We start from the raw sequence: 21820 nt of genomic DNA, 5'->3' as shown, positions 1-21820 counted from the left end.
CCATAGCATTTGAAAAATGCATCTACATCTGCAAAATACAGCATCACAGAAAGACAGAGGACAGGCCTATATACTTGTGTTGATCTACATGCACAAGGGATTTCATCCTGATTTCATCATGACGGTCTAGTCAGACAGATGGGAGAGGCTCAGCTGAATTCATAATCTCTATCTCCCACACACATGCACACAATGTCAAAACTTGAGGCATTGGTTGCATTTGCATAAAAATAACATTATTCTGTTTTGCCATCATTCTGTCCAGTTAGATATTGATGCTTTTTCGACCAGACTATTTCAGACCACAATTAGGTCACCCAGAGTCATTCACTCCCCCGTTTCGATCTATGCAATGTTTTGATGTGCAAGTGTTCAGCCAGATGGGCTGTGAGTTCCACAGAGCTCAAGGACAGTTTGGGGAGTGACTTAATCAGCAGAGGGCCCAAGCCAGCCAACACATACTGTGGATTCACCAGTAATGGAAATAGTGGGGTCTGTTGAGAGCTGTAGGTTCTTGGATAGGGTTTCCACCACCAACAGATAGCATAAAATATGATGTGATAGTAACTGTATTCTACAACAACAGAATTTTGTTTATCAAGCAGTTTAATCTGGAATAATCTCGAGCTGAAGTACGTTTCCTGGCAGAGCAACCAAAATATTACACAAAATAACACCTGCATAGCTACAAATCCAAGATTCCTGTGAAAAATGTCATGGTGAACTTAGTGTTGGACTGGCGCTCTTGCTAGTGGGTTGTGGGTTGTGGGTGGGGGGGTGGGGGTGGGGGTGGGGGTGTGTGTGTGTGGGGGGGGGGTTGCAGATGGGGGAGAAGTGGGGGGGGGGTTAGGAGCACACAGGCTGCTGGTGCATGCTCCGCATTCCTCAGGTGTTGTCAGCATAGCTTGCTCAGTAATTACCTCTCTGTGAAAAACACGCACAAAGCCACACTTTACCAGCAAACTGAAGGGCAGCACCCATGAAAAGGTGTTAAGGGACATATCAGAAACAGATGGGAATATGTTTGTATTTACATGAAAGCATAATATGAAGCGGTCAGTGTTATTTTTTTTTAATGAGTGCACCAGAGTAAGATCATGCACAGTGTGCTGCATACATGCAGTGCAGCTACAGATGCAGACTGTGACTGTGTGAGAGTCAGCAACTTGATTTATGCAGCAATCCATCTTCTCTCAAGGATACGAGCAGGTTGGGTAATGACTGTAGCCAAGCAGATCTTGGCATGTGGATCTAGTGGTGTGATACAGATGTTCAAAGATGGTGGTTAGCATTCACACACTGATTTTTTTTTTTTTTTTAACTTTGCAGACAGGTTGTAGATTCTTGTGCTCCCTCTGCATTCTGCTTTTCATTGTTTCTTTCAGACGTCATCATTTTAATCATTGACACTACTGTCAAAGAAGAAGCAGGTTCTCCCTGCCTGGGAACACTTCTCTCTCACTTTCCTTCCTTTGCCCCCGCTCTGTCTCATTGGCAGGCTTGCTAAAAGCTGAGGGATTGTGTGCAGATGTGCCTGGAGAGAGGCCAGCCCCTCTGCCCTGGGAGAACATGTGGTCTGGGAGTGTTTACGCTGGCACTCCTTCAAGCTGTCTCCCACACAGCATGCTGGCGTCTGTCTCTGCTGGATGACAATGCTCAACCCTCCTCCCACAAATGGGGCATTTTCAGGTTGAGGTGACACCAGCAATCATGTTGATTCACTGTGATGACAAACAGGAGAGACAGCAATGTAAATAAAAAGTAAACAAATCTGCAAACATCAACAAACTGTGTTTTCCAGTGAGCTTGAAAAGGAGCATTATTGAAATGCTTGGAGTGATAGATTAGCTGCAGGAAAAAACACATCTAAAATGCTACTAATCTAACTATCCCCCCCCTAACTTTTGCATTTCTATTTTGATGTCATCCTCAGAGTGAAAATATGCTTGGATTCAACAGATATCCAGACACTTGAGGCATGTTTTTCACAGATTCTCTGCATACTTCACATTCTCCCCTGTGATTCAGGCCCTGGGTAAACATCTGTAAGCTGAAACCCAATGAAAGGCACACTTATTCCTAACACCACTGGCAGTAAGGTTACTGTCAGTTTGCGTAGTTTGAAATACACACCTGTTGTTTTTCGTATCTAAGATTACATGCCAGTGGGAAAAGAAGACAAACACTGCATAATACCATAGATTTGCAGAAGGAGTCATTAAGCGCATTTCAGTTACAAAACAGCTGCGGTGTGGGCCAAAGATCCTCTCGTGTTCTGTTTTTAACCAAATGACTCTTTGATCAGGGCTTTATCAGGGAGTGTGCCATGTAACATCTACCAAATATTGCAGCAGAATGTTGGGTTCATTTTATGTTAGTAAAATAAGTTACAATCTGCATGTCTCTCTGTAATGTAAGTATTCAGTGCCCCCTGCAGGTCCAGATGGTTTATGAGAATGCACAGTTATATATTCAAAACTTTACAAACCTTAACAATGTCTCTAAGTTATTGAAAATATGTTTTGCCATATTGCTGACTATAATAATTATTTGTCTAAAGGATTGGGGGATATAGTGTAGATGATGATTTAATTTTTTTTTTTTGTCTGTTCTTTTGTTTGTTTTTGTCCGCAGCTTTGGCAACCAATCATATAAGTGCTTGCTATAAAATACAATAATGTATTTGTTTTGTGATGAATTACCTTACCTTGAAGCTAGGCAGACTATTGTACATGTTCAGATATCCAAAAACATGCCGCCATAACATTTCATGACAATCTTACTGATTTTTTATTTCCATATACCACTAGGGGGCGTGATTTAGTGAAGAATTCAGAGGTTGAAAGGCACATAACACATACACTTCTCAATGAAGTGTCTCATTGTGTTCTTATCCATTTTGACTTGTAAACTAGGTCCAACTCTGAGTGTGTAAGTGTGAGAAAAAACCCAAGAAGACAACAAGATTACACAATTTAGTTTAGAATTTACAGTCAAGAATTTATGTGTGTGAACAAATCTGGATTACTCACCAGGCAAAGCAAGCAACTGCTCAGGGACCCCAGACCCGATATAAATAATTGCTTTAGTTTATATTGTGCTCCTTTGTAATATTTGTTTTAAAGTTGGGTTTGCTCAAATTGCTTAGTGAAAATGTGCATCATTGTTCCTAAAGCCTAAGTTCACATATTCTAATTGATATTTTTTCCTAACTGACAGTGAAAAACCCAAAGATTTTGGGACATTGTACTTATTGCAACATTTTGGTCATAAAAAAAAAGCAAGTAACTAGCAAATATTCACATTTGAGATGCTGGTGTCAGTGAATTTCTGGAATTGACTTATCACTTAATCAAATCATCATTTCAGATAATGAAACCAGAGCCCCCCCCCCCCCCCCCCCCAGAAAAAACAACAACAACAAAAAAAACAAAAACAATGTTGAGCCAACATGGCTGACCACCGAGCGCCAGTTGCAGTCGCCGCCCCTCTCTCCCACCTCCATGGTTGATGAAAAAGAGCATGAAATAGGAGAAAAGGAGGTGTGCTGGGGCATGCGCAGACCGTGCTCGCCGCTCGGTTATCCCATTTTTGAGGAGTCGAGCGTTACGTCACAGGCTCGTCCACAGTACTGGAGCTTGAGAGATTCACCATCCACTCATGCAGTCACAAGCACAGGGGGACGTTGGCGCTCCGAGCTAACAAAAAAAAAAACAAAACAAAAAAAAAACAACAACAACAACAACAAAAAAACGCGTTTACTTTTTTAATTTTTCTTTTTTTTTTAGTTTGGCACCACGGAATGAGCTGAGCGGAGCCGGCGGCTGCAGGGCTTCTGTACGAGTGGACGACTCCAGTGGCATGGTGTGGTGAAATAGAGACCCCAGCAAGCACAGAGAGACAGAGGTTGCACTGTGCATCATGTTTGAATGCTGATAATCAATTAGAAATATACATGACTGTGCTGCTGCATTGCCTATAGCCTCGCCGGGCTGTAGCGAGTCGTCTTTTATCGCAGAACCCCATCTGAAGCGGCCACCGTGCGGGGCTGAGGGTGCAACTGAACGGACAATCGCACCCGGACCATTGAGGGGGTTCGGATGAGGTGGTCGATCGGGTTGTTCGGTTTTAGAAATCCGGCCAACTTTTCCTCTATTCCTTTCTAACAGCAGTGCCATCGGGCATTGCTCAGGAGATGGCGATGAGGTTGTTCTACTTGGGATTTTTACTCTACTTGGAGATCGTATCTCCTAACGGTGCAACCGTAGGTAAGAAGCCTGTTGTGTTATCTTGCATTGTGATACTCGAGAAAGCATGACCACTTTTTTTTTTTTTTTTTCCTCCTAAGCATCTCTGCGCAGGCCTATGTTCACCAGAGTTGGAGCCAACACCGCAAATAGGTTGTCTCCATGATCAGACAGTGTGCCACAGCAGTCTCCTCGGAGGGAGAGAGCGATCATTAGGGAAGCCTTTGATCAGAGAAAGTACCGCACAAATAAGCGGTGGCCTAAAATCTGTCTGCGTCTTTTAGCAGTGCTCCTGTCTGAGCAGACAGAATGGGCCGGCCTGCCCGCAAGGATGGCAGACAGTGAGGTTATTCACAGTTGGGATATTCAGCAGGTAAAAGGCTATCGCAAACACTTGCTTGAGCGACCCATTTCTACAGAACGACATCATTTCTGACTGACTGACTGCGACAAAATGGCTATATCCCCCTCTCCATTTTCCAAGAAAAATACAATTCCTCATGTGTGTTCCTCTCTATGGCGACAGCTGATCGCCACCATTCAAACCGAAATGTGATTTTTTTTTTATTTTTATTTTTTTCTTTATTCACTGAATCAGAGCAGCAAGTCGAGTTTCTTATCAAACCTTTGGCAGCCATCGGTCAGATCAGTTTTCATGTTTGTTTTCAGTTAAGCTACTAGGCGCATATGAAAACAACAGTTGTGTTTGCTTGTTAAGGTGTAATCTTAATGGCGCGGCTGGTCCCGCTGCCTGGGAATCACAGTTTATTAGTGACAGCCAGGTACAGTCTGATAGTGAAATGAATAGTCGTGCAGTTATCCTCTTAACGTCCCCGGAGCACCTTAATACCCCCGAATCCCTGATAGTAATAATGAGATACTAAATGCACCATTGCTCTTGTGACAATGCATTGCAGACCTGTTGAGCTAACAGCTTGCTTCTTTCATTCTTTAGCACTTGAAGGGAAACATGAAGGTACAAAATAACACAAATCTTATTCAGGAGTCTGTGTGAAGTCATCCATCATATTTTGTGGCTGTAAAACAGCATTAAAAGAAGTCATGCTCTAGTTCTGAGTCCTCTGTCCCATCCAGGTCTGAACTGACAGCCTTGTATATGGATAAACATTCGTAATATCAATCTAATAGTTTATTTCACTCTTTTAGTCTGTGTTTGCTTTGATGTAGTCACACATTCAACCCTTAAATTTGTCACTATTGCCAGCTGCTACTATTTATGTCTCAACAACATTTGCCCCTTCCCTTTCCTGTTTGGGAAGATCTTATGTAAGATTCATTAGGTTTTGATGGAGGCTGTTCACAGTGAAAGCTATAGCTAAGGTTACAGGAGTCTGCAAGCTCCTCCCTCCTCCTCCATCAGTATGTAACATCTGGACACAGGGAGACCATTAATCCAACTTAGATGTGACTGCAAGGGGGGGAGGGACTGGCTGAAGAGCTGAGGTTGAGGGCGGGTGAAGCGAAATAAACTTGAAGAATCAGTCTTGGATACTCTCTGAAACTGACACATAGTTACATCACAGGGAGTCAGGCATGGAAATGTGGATGGATGATATGTGTGTTGTGTCATTATCAACAGTTGATTAAACAGCCTCCCTTTGGAGCAGTGTTGGTCCAAAATGGAAAAAAGTGAGTGGATACAAACCTTAAGGTCAACCACTTGGACTGGATTTGTCTGGATCACCACTTGGCCACAGCATGAATTTATGAATGGGGAAGGATTAGTTACAGGAGGGTCAGAGGGCCATAGTTAACAGTTAAACATTGGACAGACCTCTTTGTTTGTTATTGATCTTTGATGTTGACCAGAGTTTATTATTGTGGCACTTAAGGTGTCATCCTTTACACTGAGAAAATAACAGTCTAGTACTGCACAGCGCTAAGGTACCAGTAGTCCTAGTTAATCCATGGTTATATGAAGGGATATGACGAAACATGAATACAGTCTGAAATGATGACTGTTGTCATTTGCGATGCAACTAACAATTATTTTCATCTGTGATTGATGTGAAGATCCCTTTGGCAGTTAATCCTTTAATTGTTTGGCCACAAAATGCAAGAAAAAATGTCGCTGATGTTTTCTGATGATCAGCCAAACAATTAATCAACTAATCATTTCAGCTCTACTTGACATTACAGTAAATGTAGTGCCTTATTATTTCAGCCATGTCATTTTCTGAGAGATTTGTTTTTCAGTATTGATTGATTTGTGGTTTTAAATTACAGTCTGCATGCAGCGAAACAGTACTATGTGAAACGAACCCCTTCATATTCACTTACTGTTTGCATTATATCATCAATACATCCTGGCTGCTTAGCTGAGGTACAGAATCTCAACAACCTTTAAAGGCAGAAGAATCCTTTTGGTGAAAAGTGTAAATGTGGGTCAGAGGCTAAAGAGGTTGAATTCCTGAGGAGCCTACACTCTGTTTGCCTGACCTTTTTATTGGGACCAGGCTATACCTTTTCCTCAGAACTGTCACTGGAAACATCTGCTGGAAAAATTCAGCATCCTTCATATAAATTCAACAGATAATAGAACTTCAGATTGCTCTCTGCAGCTCTTCCAAGTGGAGGTCACTGGGGAGTGGTTACTGTAACTCCAGAGGCTATCTGTTGCCTGCACTCTTATCAGGTAACACAGATAATGCCCAGAATTATTTTCTGCCATTTAGAGCTCTCTTGCAACGAAACGGGATAAAAATGCATAAATATTTGGAGTGAAATATGGCCAAGTGTCCAGCTTTGATACATTCTTTGGCTCGACTTCATGAAGTCTAATGTAAAGCTTATGTGCAGGTGTTTTGCATTTAGGTCTGACCCTAGTGAAAATATTTGTGAAATGATAATAGCAGACAGTGGGATTCTTGAAAGTAGCTGCAGAAAAGATCCCCTTTTTATCCCTCCACTTCCTGCACTGCATTGCAATCAACTGTGACTAGAAGGTAAAAGCAGATTAACATAAATGTCTTCAGTGTTGTTCCCTACATATCGAAGGCGTGAGACCGCAGATGAAAGAGTGTTTGTCGATTGTGAATAGCAGGGGTGTACTGTAATTGGTATTTTCTGCAAGCTACATCACTGTTTACCCTGTTTAGCTCCTAAGACCCAAAAAAGGAACAGAGCGGCTTCTTTAACAAAATAGGGAGTGTGGGTGTGTGTTAATGCAGCTCTGCAAGATTCATTGGGTTTTTGTAGGTGATTAAATCAGGCTATGTGGATGCATTTCTGCTTTCCTTTCCTGTCATTTATATAATGAGGTCTTTTAGAAATTCATTTTTTTGAACATGCCGCACTTGAACAAAGCACATTTTACTTATGGGCATGAGAAATAGAACCGTTTCTATACACTTCATAAAGAGAGTACCCAGAGATGTTCAAATGTTACAAAGGGTTGCAATGTTTGCCTGACACCTGTCACAGCTGTGAGAATACTGCCTTTACCCACTCACGCTCATGTACGCTTCAGGAGTTGCCGATGTTGCTGGCTTTGCGCTTGACTGGAGAATCGATTTGATCGCAGGGACCCTTGGTTGCTTTCACACCTGGTCGGAGTGGAGGATCTGATATATAGAAATAAGATTCCAATTTCATGGACTGCTGCAAAGTGTCAATGCTGTTTACTTTCATCAGAGTCGCAGCCATGGCTCTCAGTCATTGGATGGTGTTTGTACATGTACATTTATGCTTTCTGTGTCGTGGTAAAGATACAGACACAATGAATTTATTTTTTATGGCATGTCTGTGTTGAGCTTGTCTGAAATACCGCTGCTAATCAGGGTGATATGATGATACTGTTAGATGATGTAAATTTGTCAGAGATTTTGCTATACTGGTTATACTATGGTAGATAGACTACTGTCGAACTAATTTATGAGAATATTGAATTTTTATATGATAAAGCAAAAAAAAAAAAAAAAATTTCTACTCTCATACTCTGATACACCCCTAACTGCTAGTAATCAAAATAATTCACCTGATGGTGTAAATACCTCACCATTTTGATCTACTGTGCTGTAACTTAACTACTTTTAATCTGGTAATTTGTGCCTTCATCATCGAATAGTCTGTTAGAGCTCAACAGAACAAAGAGATATTGGCTCTTATATAACCAGCTGATATAACTGACATCTGCCAGTGCAATAGGATGTTGGCTGTAGCATGTCCTTAAGTACATTGCCACTTACAAAATATGCTGCAAATGCATTGTGATGATAAAAACTGAATACATCCCATAAAAGGTTGATGGAATGCCACTACTCAAAACTCACGGGTACAGTGACTCTTAAATTCATTAAATATATGTTACATCAAAAATATTAGATTGCATTTTTATCATTAACACTTAGAACAAAAGCTCAGAGTGAAGGATTAAAAAGATTTTAAGAAAACATTAGTATGACGAGTAGCAATTTTGATATCATGCTATTCAAAATAATCACAGACTTGTTATTAAGCATATCTACGATACATTTCCTTTGTACTTTAATACATGTCAGTTATATCCGTCACCAGTTATGGTGTTCTCAAAACCTTTAAACAAAGTACTTTTCACATCTTTCCTCACTAAAGCATTTGTCATCTCAATAAGCGGTGTTGCTGAAAGTATTTTCACTTGTTTGGAGTGAGTTCTCTTGAGCTTCATGTGTTTATACTTTAAACATAAAACTATTCACCTTTCGCAACCCTTGAGTTTGTATTTCCTTGTGTGACTCTGTTATCAACTTAAAACTCGACTGCATGACCAGCAACCAGTTGGATCCACTCCTCCATGGTCCGCAACAATACTATCAAGATTGTAGGGTGTGTGCAGTCTTTGATTTTAACTGTGCTTGCCAAAGTCTACAGCTTCATGTAAAAGTAAACTAGGCAGCAAAAAGCTGTGTTATTCTGTTCTTTTGTAGGACAATTATTCTTTGTGCACTCTAATTTACTAAATTTACTACAAAAAAACTGCCATACCAGAGAGTTAAATCATCCATGCTGGTATTATAGTGTCCACCCTCATTTTCAGAACGTCTAAGGACATTCATGAAACGTTGAGACCTTTTACATATCACACAGTCAGGTTTTAGGATTTCTCACCACAGAACAAAGAGGTCATCTCTAAAGATGTGAAGTGGATGACAGCTTATTTGTGCATTGTTTATGAGTCATTCCTAGCGATTATTGAGCCAGGAACATTACTCCCCCCTGCCTCCCTTAGAGTGAATCTAATGAGGGATTCATAGAGATCCACTCACATTAAATCACAGAAACATTTCATCCTCCAGCTGAAGTAAGGAGGTAACTGAAAGAATGAGGCAAGCCAGGATTTACAGTCCTCTCAGTTGCAGTGAATACCTCAATTTATGTGGTCCAGCCTTCATTTTGTGGTTCCCATATTCTGTTTTTGTAACGGCTGATTCTGGGTTGACTTTTCCTCTATGGGTGCGCAGAACTGTGCTATGCAGAGACTACAGGGTGCATGTAGAAGAACTCTCTCCTTTGGAAGCACCATGAGCCTATTTACATTTATCTCCATGTCCATCAATCACACTCACTCAGTGTTATGTCTTTTTACTGAGCTGCGTTTTACTGCTCTGGCCTGTGACATCCTGCAGAGCCTCATCAGGTTACCTCTGAGGTCAAAGCTGCAGCCTTTTGTTGTGCGATGACACAAAAACAAGGCTAACAGGCACAGGAGTAGGTACTAACTCCTACTACTCCTTTTTGCTGTTTATGCATGTCCAAGCTCTTTGAAAATGGATGTTGTGGATTAGAGCTTGAATAGCCCATGGACATTGTATGTGCATTGTGAGCTGGTTAAAGTGCTCCAGTGCTTTGCTGTGGTCTGACACAAAGCTAAGTGGTTGTTTCCACTGAACGGGCACTGCACAGTTGTCACCATTGAAGAAGTAGGTTCAGTGGCTTGAGCAGTGCCAGGGACAGCCTTACGTTAGATAGACACTGTTCATTCTTACATATTGGAGTGTTTGCAATACCATGATGTGCCACATTTTACATCTAAAAGGCTGTGGTTACAAAAACAGTCAGTGTTTCATCTGAATTATTAATATAACACAAAAATTAAGGAATAATGTCTTCCCTCTGACCCCGTTCTCTTCCCTGTGGTCCTTGTTTGGTTTTAATTTTACTCATAATGCATGGATTCTTGCTTTGAAATCCTGCTAAACAGAGAAATCACTCCAAACTTGACCTCAGGGGTCTAATTACATGCTGTAGTCTGTTTGCTTTTTTCCTCACTCTCTGAAACACTCGGGAAGACACGAGTTCGAGAATGGAGGACCAGGAAGGGGAGAAGTGGTGGGTGATGAGAAACAGTCCTGGTTTCATTCCCACTCTCTCCATGCCACTGCCATTGTGCCCAGCAAGACCATCGAGACCCCCATTTATTTATTCATTCATTCAAGTCATTTCACATTCCCATTCATACTGTTATCTTTTAACAGCATTTAATAGAATCCATGCTCTATTGCTCAGCCTAGAAATTATCCAGGAGGAGACTGGGTTGGTTGAATACTAAGATGAGCTCAGTGTTGGAGGCATGCTTGTGACACAGAGGTAAATTTCATATGTCATATATTGAAGATTCTAGCTGAGTGTGTGTTATTATCATTGTGGTGTGTGTGGTGTTTTAACTAAAGCAAACTTGCAAAAACATATTGCAGGCAAATAGAACTTTTGAAATCAGCAAGAAGCCAGTCCTCTCCTCCACTTTGTATATGCACTCACTGACTGTCCTGCAGCAAAGGGAATCCAACAACAAGTACATTTCCCTTGAATGAAAAAGCGAAGCTGTTTGGTTTCCTTCAGATCTAGCTGCTCGTCTGTAACAGATTGTCTTTTTGAGGCAAAGCTGTACACATGAAATCAATTAGAAGGTGCTGGAATGTGCTGCGTGGTTCTGGAGTTGATTTGTTGAGAACGGATGGCCATATTGAGGGAGGCAGAGCGTGGGGGGAGGGGGTGGGGGTGGTTGGGGTGGTTTAGTGCTGAGTCCCAGGTGGTGATGGTCTGGAGGCCTCCATCACTTGGCTGCTGAACTGGTGCCACAACACCACTTACTCACCATCCCATCCTGTTCCATCCCACAGAGTCCCCCCCATCCCTCGAGAGAGTTAAGTTTTTGGATTACATAAAAACAAAACAACACCTCAAATTCCCTCTTGCAGATGAAAGGGTGGCCTCGGAAGTAATTTATTCCCTTTACTAGGCACTCTGAAGGGACGTTTCTGTAAGAGCGGAGCTCTGTGTACGTTTATGCATTTGCTCATTCACTCTTGTTTAATGCTTTTTGCCACGCACAGTGCTTAGGGGCAATTCAGCGTGCACTGTTTACACAGCATAGAGCTCCAGTGGCCCTGCATAAGGACATACAGTGTGTGCTCCATCCAGTGTGCTCCAAGTCAAACCGTGTCAGCCAGTTGGAGCCTGGGCATCCACATAGCAGGACATTTGATTTAAACATTTGTTCAGTAAATCTTTTAGTGACAACAGTGTGGAGAGGTCAGTTGAACTTCTCTTACACTGTCATGTTTAGCCCTCTGCTTTCTCCCCAGAGCACCTAGAATGAGCAGGTGCACTTCTTCAATAATGGCAATTAACGCAGAACTATGTTTCAGCACTTAATAGCCAGAGAAAAACCCTTGAAGGATCTTTTTTGGTCAGTAAAACGGCGAGATTTCACACAACAACGAGATAATGAGGAAAGACAGTCGAGCTACATTCAGCCATTTCTAATTTTGACCACAAACATCCCCACTTAGTGTCCTTGAATTTCTCCCCTTCCAAGTAAGAGCTTAGTGGTTAGTTGTGGTTAGTTGAGTGTAGAGAATTAAATAGTTGCAGAAACATTAATCCTGTGCCTATTGGGTATATACTCAGGACATTTCCACAGAGTATTGGCCCTCTGGCACTTTTAGGCTTACAGTTGCTTCAAGGCCTTTTTTACTATTCATATTTAATGCCTTTACTGTATCACTTTACCATAATATTTTTAAAAAGCACAGTGAAACACATTGTAACTACATCAGAGTGACAGAGATAGGCATTTTGGTTTTTGTGGAAGGCGGATGTTTTAAAAACATGCTCAATTTTCTTTTTTTTTTTTCCCAACCCTGCCAAATAAAGATGTTTGTACATGGTGTAATTTCTCTTCAGAAATAGAAACTCTGTTTCCTGTAGATGATCCAAAGTTCCTCTTACTGAGTAATGGTGTGAAATCCAAAACTCTTGAAGATTTCAACTAAGGCTATGAGAGCTGGTTTTCTAATTTTCTTCTCTAATTAGATGTATTTTCGCTCTCATAGATACCTATAGGATGTTTGTTATCTAGGTTATCTTAATGCAAAGAATACAGTATTTCAAGTATATACCATGCTGATCTTACTTTTAAGACTCATAAGCAACGGAAGATAAGTTATGATTTATTGAAAATATGATAATCCCCTTGTTCTGTGGTTAGAATATTTTCATGCTGTGGGATTTCCTACCATTTAGTCGCAGCGGTGTAATCAAGTTGACTGTGGAAGGAAATGCTTTAGTTAGGATGGCATTATCAGGAGGGACTGCTGTTGGAGGCAAACACACAGGGCTTAACAGAGTTCCTGTAAGTGGAGTATGTACCTTGATTCAATGGGATTGGTGTTTGCTGTTGGGCCAATCCCAGGACATTAAATAAAGGCCTTCTTCATTCCCTTTTGTAGGCAAAGTGGACTCAAATGGTTTAACATCCCAGCCTGATTTGGCCCCTCCAAAAATTGTCAGCATTTTGGCAGTAACTTTGGGAAAAAAAGCGACTTTGCAGGCTGAATTAACAATTCGCATCTCTGTCTGAGATATTTTAAGTGGGCTTTGAAAGAGGACTGCTGAGGGGGAAGGCTGCCAGTATTTCCCCCAGTCTCTAACCCCTCCTCAGCCACAACCTCCAATTAGGCTCAGAGGTTCTCCCCTCTGTGGTCAATTCATGCTGGTGTGTAAAGCGATGATAAAATTAGAACCCACAATGTTTTATTTCCAGTTTTATGCCCACTCACGGGGAACAACTGGCTCAGCCCAGCTGCTTCACACAGGGACCAGAGACACCGACGGAATGCCTTCACATAGCAAGGTTTCATTGCGTTCACTCATTTCAGCTCGGGGCCCAGGCAGTGCGGCTGTTTGTTTGATTGTTTAGGCAGATAAACGGCAACATATAAGCGCAGGTTAATCCAGTGTATTTACCACCATACTAAATGTACCAGCACATTGGTAAGCTGAAAGGAAGCAAAACTAACAAACTGGCCTCTGGCCATGGCTAGCCTCCCTCTCATTCCTTCACCAAGGGGCTGGGTGTGTGCATGTCGTCTGGAGTGATTCAGTCATCGCTCTCTATCCATTCATTTACAGCTCTATTTCTTGCTCTCATGTCAGCCTTATGACATTTAATATGGACTCTGTATTATTGCATTTTACTCTCTTGCATGACTTGAATTTTGTTTCGTAAGCCTTGCCCGTGCCTTTGTGTGAAGAGAGGAACGGGTTCACAGCTCTGCATTTTAAAACCCAGTGTTCCCTCTTTCTCTTAATCTCCTCAAATATCAAGGTGTTGTTCATATAATGGGAAAGCTGTGAACCGATCCCTGCAGCTCTTTAGCTTCTAATTGTATTTACAAAAACATGACACTCAGACATCTCAGTGTTTGACTTACACATACACTTCACTGTCACATGAGAAAAAGACCAGGCTCTAAACCCCTTAGTCTGACAGTCAAAAGGAACGTGATTGCAATGATACACTAGCCTCATGCTCTCTTGTGATTTCAGTCACATCCCAGCCCCCTTGCGGTGCACCCCCACACAGCCCTGACCGCCCGCCCCAAACACCTCTCTGCCTGCCAAGTACGTAGGAAGGCAAGTCATCCAGGGCGAGAGAGGGCTACGTCCCTGCAGAGAATCACAATGAGACCTTCGGCACTGTCCTTCCCAGAGCATTGCTGCACAACAATACAACAGCCTACTGCCTGGTGTGGCCACTGTGGTCTTTTTTTTTTTCATTGCATGTTACATTTTTGACCACTAGCATACAAGGAAACCTTTCCCCTGTGTATATTTGGAAACCTATTTTCATTTTTCCGTAGGATGGGAGAAAACATTACCAGAGAACTTCAGCTATCTTCAGCTGTTTTAATTTGTATCCAGGTTTGACAAGACTGTTTAGTGATGGATTATATCATTAATGAGTTTGTATTCATCCAGATTTTGAAATATCCATCTGAGATTTCTGCCGTTCCCCAGTGTGTGAATAGAATTCCATTAATGGTCCTTGAAACATTTTAACCTCATAAAAAAACTGACAGGAATGTGTCTTTCCGGGAAACAATGTTCCCGTCACCCAGAATAATCCAAAGCCCTCACTGTTATCAGTTTGCATTAGAAGTACTTTCTACAGAAAAAAATAGTACCTATGAAAACCAACAATGTAATAATTTTGTTGTGAGCAGCACATTTTCAATTCCCCTCAGTTGTATTGGGATGGAGGCAGAAGTCTCAGAGACAGAGGTCTCACAAACTGGGCAAACAAAACCAAATCTATCTCTCACAGCTTGATACCACACGCGGTAAGCAAGAAAATATGTTTCTCTTTTGTAATTTGGATGAACCAACACTTTAGTATAAATGTTTTCACAAGTGACAAGTTCAGTGTTGACAGACTGATGCAAAGCCGTGTAGGTAGAGCTCCATTTGAGCAGGGCTTTTCTGAGTGCGGGCTGAGTTAAAGCATGTCAGCAGTGGCACACTGCTGATGGGTCGTGAGCGTTGCTGTGGTGCTGCTAGCCTGTGGTACACCTCAACAATCTGTGCTGACTTACTGCCCAGAACTACAGCGCTCTGCACTTTCCCATGGGTCAGACGGAGATTGAATGCCCAGTTATGTCTGTGCCGTGACACATGAAAGAGCCTCTGTGGTGAGAGTTGAAAAACACCTAAAGAGTAATAAAAAAATAAAAAAAAGGCAGAAAGAAATGAGATGTTCGTAAGAAGAGGGGAAACAACAAACAAACCTAGAGCTAAAAGGCACCACTGTTGGTTGTAAAGTGGTAGAGGAGGTTTTAGAGTGTGCCTGTGGGTCGTTTGATACAAAAACATCATTGTAAACTTAGGTTGACCCTACATGTTGCTTTGCCCTGGTGAGTTAAGATCTCTGCTACTTGAAGCTGGAAATTTCCTATGTAGATTCTGCACAGGAAAGAATTGTTTAGGAACAAAATAAGAGATTTAAGAAACATTCACTCTCATGCTGATATTTCTTAGACTGAGTACTTTTCTACATGTATTTGAGATTTGAAAGCGTTTTCACCCAAAGTTACTTTTTGTGATGACACATCAACTCTGCTTTTTTTTTTTCAGCTCCCAAAACTGACGACCATCCCAAGACCTGCAGCTCTAAGCAGTTTGTATGTAAGGACCAGGTGACCTGTATCTCCAAAGGCTGGCGCTGCGATGGAGAGAAGGACTGTCCAGATGGCTCTGACGAATCACCAGATATCTGTAAGTATGCCCACAAGAAAGTAGCTGCTAAAACTGTTTTTCAACAGGCTTGTGTCGTCAGCTCCCATGTTCTCTCCAAGCTGTTGCTTCAGAGCACTTGTTCTTGTTGCGCATGATGTTAAAAGACAATTCGCTACCTCTAAATGGCTTTGAAGAGACAACAGCACAATGTTCAGACTGTTTAATTTAAGCCTGAATAAGAGGATAGGTTATGCCCTGTCTACGAAGGACACAGCGTCACAGTGTGTGCTCTGGCTGCTCTGCTGAATTATAGCTCTAATTATGTGGCCGTGTTTAGTCTGAATGTTCAGGGATGTGTCTGCTCTTGTCTGGACTCTTGCTGGATCTGTGCAGTCCCTAAGAGTCTTGTCCCGGCCGCTCACATCTGTCTGCCTCCCCATCCTGCCATTCCATCCATAAACTCTCCCTGCTAAAAGCCTCCCCTCTGTTTATATTCAGGCGCTAATGGTGATTTTACTGTCTGCATGTGCCACACCTTACATCTGTCATGCCGCAAGCATTCTCACAATAGTCTGGCACGCAGAGACAAGCAGCTGACACCCAGCATCAAGGGACTTGTTTTTTGTGGGTGAAAACACAATTAAGTGTTTAAACATGGGATCATGGAAGAAAAATCAGTGAGATAGCTGAGGGTAATACGTTGCATTGTGGTCACAGGCACATAAAATATAAACTGTAGGCGGTGAAAGAGAGAAAGTTAAAATTAGTTGGATTCCCCTCCCACAAACGGGTCAAGTAATCTCTTCCATGCACAGAGTTTTGCTGTATGAAGTGTCCAGTCTTTGAAATGACTCGGTGTGGATGGAGGATGAGCTGCCAAACGTTTTCTGAGTCAGAGCTGAAATACAAAGGTGAAGCTGAACAGAAAAAAAGTCTCTCATCTACTCCCCCCATCACTCTTCTATGTTTATTGATTCATACAGATTTTACTGTGAGAATTTACTGCTAACAGCTTAACTCATTATTTATCCACAGTGTACACATTCAGCTAAAATCCATTGCTTAAAGATTTTTCAGAAGGGAGGAAATGATCAATTCTAGTTTTGTAAATGACAGCAATCACAGAACATGTGTGATTTTATGTAAGTGTGACCCACATAATTCACTCAAGCAAGCTGTGGCCATTCAATTTCTGCCCTTTTTCTACTAGGCAATTGAACTGAGTGAATTTTTCATAGCAGTTATGTAATTTTGTGACACAGACAATGGTGTGATTCATCCTCTGCATGGAGAGATGGAGAGCGTTGTTTCACCAGAACATCAAGATATGTTCTGCTCAATTACCCGCTTCCCATGGGCTCTCCTCTGCCTGTCACTTTACCTTTAGTTAAAGCACTTCTCTCTTCATGTAAGTTTCTGAGGCAGTCATAATAAATATCTGTTGCTGAAATTAATGCACTTTTTCTCTGCACAGCACTATGTGTTTGCAGCTTTAAAAAGCACAGTCAAAGGCAAGGCGCCTTTTAAGTATCACAATGAAAGGCAGCCAGACTGTGATTTTATCCACAGTCGTTTAGTTGATCCACCCATTAAAATGTGAGTAGTGTTTGGAATGGAGGGCTACAGATAAAGCTACAGAATAAATGGGCCTGAGCCAGCATAGATGGAGACAGGAGAGTTTTGGAGAATGACTTTAAAGGTTATTTAAAATCCTGCTCGGACTCAGAGGAATGAAAATGTCTCTTTCTTTTTATCCTGGCTTTTCCATTCATGGGCTGAAACAGTTTGGAGGTCATTGGCTTGGTTACTCCCCTACTGGAAAGCATCATAAGAGACATGCTGTAAACAAGGCTGGAGGGGGGGACTGAAATCTGGGCAACTGCGGAAGTTTTGTATTGATGCTATTTTTTATTTTGAAAGTTCAAGTTGTCATCTGTTCATCCACTAATCTTTTTTTTTTTTATCAGTTACAAAGTTTACAAAAGCAGTCTAACTTTCTCTTTCAAACTTAATTTATGAAAGTGAGAAATTTCAGGGAAAATTCCCTACTCTTTAGACTTTTGTTTCGACATGCATCCAGACCAAGGGTCTACTTTTGTGCGTTAGTGTTGATGGGAGCTAGACTGGTGCATGGTCCTATAATTACGACATTATCTCCAGTTCAAGTTAATTACTAACTACAGGCTTGGTTTACAAAGAGTGCTCACTGAGATTTCACATGGCTAAAACATTTTCCTCATATTTTCTTCCTCTTCTTTCTCCTCCATTCTTCGTCTCTCCCCCCTGTGGGTGCTTGGCTGTCCTTCCGTCTTGGTGCAGGATCGCCCCACAATCTGGCCACCCTGTAAATCAGAGACTGTGACACTGCAGGCAGTGTATGCGGCCAACATGGAGCTTTGTTTCTTAAATAGATTTGTTTATCATTTGAAAAAGGGCACTTGTGAAAAGTGAAAATCAGAATTTGACTGAATTATTCCACTCATCCTCCAGCTCAAGTGTTCCACAATGACTGCAGATAGTTTAGCTGAAGCACAATTTTTTACTTGGTAAATGCCACCTGTTTTTGTCTACAGTGATCATGAATTCACTCTGGTGGGTGTGCTTTTGTCTGGTGAGGATCTTTGATCTACACCTCTAGTCCTCATGTTGGAAGAAAGTGTAGTCTTCAGTATCATACTGTCTGGAGGTCTAATTGCCTGTCGTTTCCAAACCATTCATCTGAGCTGTAATTATGCAGAGCAGCTGAAGACAGACTTCTGCCACAGTAGTGGTGTTGTAACGTTACATCACATGAGGTGTTGACATGCTGTGGTGATGCTTGGGGGTCAGTGTTGCGTGTCACCTTAGCCTATAGGCTTGTTTATTAGAGGGGCACTGAAGTGATAGGGAGCTGCATGTATGAATGTGGGTCTTTGCTCATGGATCTGCATGAATTGTCGTCATAAGTGGATCAGTGGGGGTGTGGGCCGGTTGCCAGCTGTAGGACCATCATAGCTCTCACACCCCCAGTGTGCACCTCCCTCTCATTGCCCCTAGTAGACATTCAGATAACCATCAGCCGGCTGCCTGTACAGGCCCCTGTCTGCAGGTGTGACCCTGTCATCCTCTCCCAGGGACTGCAGTGGCTCCCCCTCACTGCATGGCTTCAGTTGGTTTCAGACAAGCCATTTCACCTCAATTACATACAGGCTTAGGGCTCAGGAAGTGGTTGACATCTATCCCCAGGGCAGGAGTTTATGTTCTATTTGTCTCAACGATGGTGCTCTGTGTAGGACCGCTGCTCTGTAATGCTCCTATAGGTAGTTATGGTATGCTGTCAAAGAGTTATTTCCATCTAGCAGTGATAAAATCATGAGGGAGAGGGTGCTTGTGTTGTTCACGATGTCAGTGCATGGCTTTCCTTGCTGTCTAAGCAGACAGTGTACAGAAGTCCACATAGAACTGATGAGGTTTGGGCGAAGAGATGGAAGAGATGTGGATTAAAGCTTCTTGGATGGTGTGTGTGTGTGTGTGTGTGTGTGTGTGTGTGTGTGTGTGTGTGCTGTCTTTATTAACTATACAGTTGAGATTGTGTTTGTGCACATAAAAGATAAATGTCTTGCATTAAAAAGCTTTATCCACAACAGGTTAGCATCAAAAACAAAAGTAAATCCACTGAGACAAAATGTTCTCTAAGGTTCTCTGCATTTTGCTGATGTGACACTGGTCTAGAACAGCAGGAATCATGCTGAGCAACAGTTTTTCTTTTTTATTTGCTTTTCAGCCCTTGATTTCTCTGCTTTTTAGTTATGGAGAGATGAGGACAGAGTTGTATTGAGGTCATGACATTTTACAACAATAACTGGCCAGAAGTTTTGGAGATTGTTCTGACTGTAGGTCTTTAGTGAAATCGTCCATCTCACCATATCAAAATCAGGGCTTTGGACTTTTATCAACCATAGGTTTAATTTTCAAACCATTTTGGTTACAGTTTTTAAAAGTGCTGTGTCACAACTTTCATTCCTTTTCACAGCTCTGTTGGAACAGTTGTGGTTTAAAAAAAAACAACAAAAAAAACACTGACTGTCTGTCTGCAACCCAAGTCTGGGTGCAATTATGATTCTTGCGTGAACCTCATTCACTGTGGTTGAGCCAGCGAATGGGAACAGATGTTCAAGTAAGTCCTAGCATGTAAGCACTTTCTCCATCATGAGAGGCCCTTGCCATCAAGGAATCCCTTTCAACATCAAAAATCTTATGCAACAATTGTCTGCCCCTAATTCTCTGTTAGACGTTTTAGCCCCTGATTTAGCATGAAAATGTCCACAGGGGGACTTCCAAGCAGGGGGTGAAATGCATCTCAGTCTTGCAAATACACTTCCTTTCTTTTCCCATGCAACGTTATCCACTTTCATTCAGGGAGAGAAAATGAGCTGTTAACTCAAAGTAGTTAACACGTGCAAATGACAAGCCACTCCCTGTGCTCACAGTGTCAAGTTGTCACTTAAGTTGTCTCCATAGGTTGGTAGAAGTAGTACACACATGCATATACACACAAATTCATCTGTTGTCCTCGTTGATGCTAGAAAGTAATTTTGAGGGGATATACCTGGAATGTAGTTTCATAATGAAACTGAGGGACTCATGGCTGAAGAGGCTAAAAGTATTTCACATAACAACAGCCAAATATGGACCCTGAAATCCAGGCACACTCTTACACTTTTCATTAAACTTTCATGATAAGCCTTCGGTAAATGCATGATTTCATGTCCTTTGCTTTCAACAGAACAATTAGCGCTAACGCACTGGAAACTGCTTCAAAGAGTTTGTCTGATGTAACAGTGGTGGCACGATACTGTGGTGAAAGCACTTCCCAACACACAACCATACCATGTCTGTTGGCCCACACACATTCTGGCTCATGTCAGTGGATGTGAAGGCCTGGGGCCAAGCTGGTAAGAAGGTCTGATGGGAAGATAGAGTTATCATCTCCTTGCAGCTGCCTGAGGCGGCTGTGGGCCACACAACAAGGTTATCTGTCTATCTCTTGCCCTTGAGCCCCCTCTGGACACTTGCCAGCCTGGTCCTTTGTCCAGCCCATCTGACTGTCATGCCCCAGCAGCCTCTCCAAGACAACCAGGAAGAGCAGACTGTAGAGGTGGTGGGATGGGATGGAGGCATAGAGCGATGGGGAGAAGGGATGATCTTACAGAAAAAGCCTCTGAATAGGAGAAAATGAGCAGATTAGCATTTAGGCTCAGGAGGAAAATGGAAATGGCTTTGTAAGGCTCTGATCCTCTTTCTATAGAAACAGTCCCTTACAGTAGAGTTTGGGGGTGGGGGTGGGGGATAGTTTCATAGCCTATAATCAGTCATGTAGCTGTACTTGCAGGGGGCACCAGGCAGGGGCAGGAGGGTCTGCAGTGGCAGTGGTTGACACACTGCTTCCACAGAGGAAGGAGCAAAGCCCTGTAAATCCCTCTGGTCTGTGGCCCTGAGCCCTCCTCAGCTTCACCAGCCTATCAACAGACAGAGAACACAGGGCTTTCTCACGCCACACAGGCACCACTTCCCTTTCTCTGCTGTCTCCTCCAAACCCTTGTCTCCTTCTCTCCCTCTTTCCTACATCCTACTGTCTTCCTCTCTGTCCGTCACAGCAGGTGGAGAAGCTAGACTCTAATCATCCCTGTCCCCTGTTCCTCATATCTCATCTCCAGTCTTTCCTCTGGTGCAATTGCCTCACAGTTTTTCCCCTTGTTGCGGTTGGTGACTTGGTTTGTTTTTGTTAGCTGTGTCCCTTCTGTTACTTTGGGGAAATGGTGTTTGGTGGATTTTCTGCAGCGACAGTCGGGTTGTATTTGACGCAAGGCACCATACTGTTCTTACTTACTATGTGGCAACACATTTAAACGACCTAAATGTCTGAATAAGCAGGTACTCAGATTTCTATTGCTGTTTTACTGAAAGAACTTTGCCTTAAGTGATACTCCACCCAAGCTCTATCTTTTAACACTTAACCTCTTTGGGCTTGAAAGTTGGTTGTTTCCAGTTTCCAGTGTGTTAAAAACAAACAATGGCTA

At 42.3% G+C, this 21820-nt stretch overlaps 1 protein-coding gene across 3 annotated transcripts in view; it reads left to right on the top strand.

Moving 5' to 3' along the window:
* The first annotated feature begins 3640 nt into the window (after nt 1-3640).
* The window catches only part of lrp1ab (low density lipoprotein receptor-related protein 1Ab), an 85834-nt gene continuing 67654 nt past the window's right edge, over nt 3641-21820 (top strand). For 2 of the 3 annotated variants that reach the window (XM_071476237.1, XM_071476236.1), the window contains exons 1-2: nt 3642-4268; nt 15660-15800. In XM_071476237.1, coding sequence (XP_071332338.1) covers nt 4196-4268; nt 15660-15800 — 214 coding nt within the window. In that variant the 5' untranslated portion in view covers nt 3642-4195. Of the gene's footprint in view, nt 4269-15659; nt 15801-21820 lie in introns of all 3 variants that reach the window. The other variant, XM_071476238.1, reaches the window with a different exon arrangement.

This window comes from Trachinotus anak, unplaced genomic scaffold (assembly GCF_046630095.1).
Source record: "Trachinotus anak isolate AG129_WGS33_773 ecotype Australia unplaced genomic scaffold, CSIRO_AGI_Tana_v1 ptg000004l, whole genome shotgun sequence".
Lineage (NCBI taxonomy): Eukaryota > Metazoa > Chordata > Actinopteri > Carangiformes > Carangidae > Trachinotus > Trachinotus anak.
The sequence above is the reverse complement of the archived record's forward strand: the minus strand, read 5'-3'. Positions and strand labels throughout refer to the sequence as shown.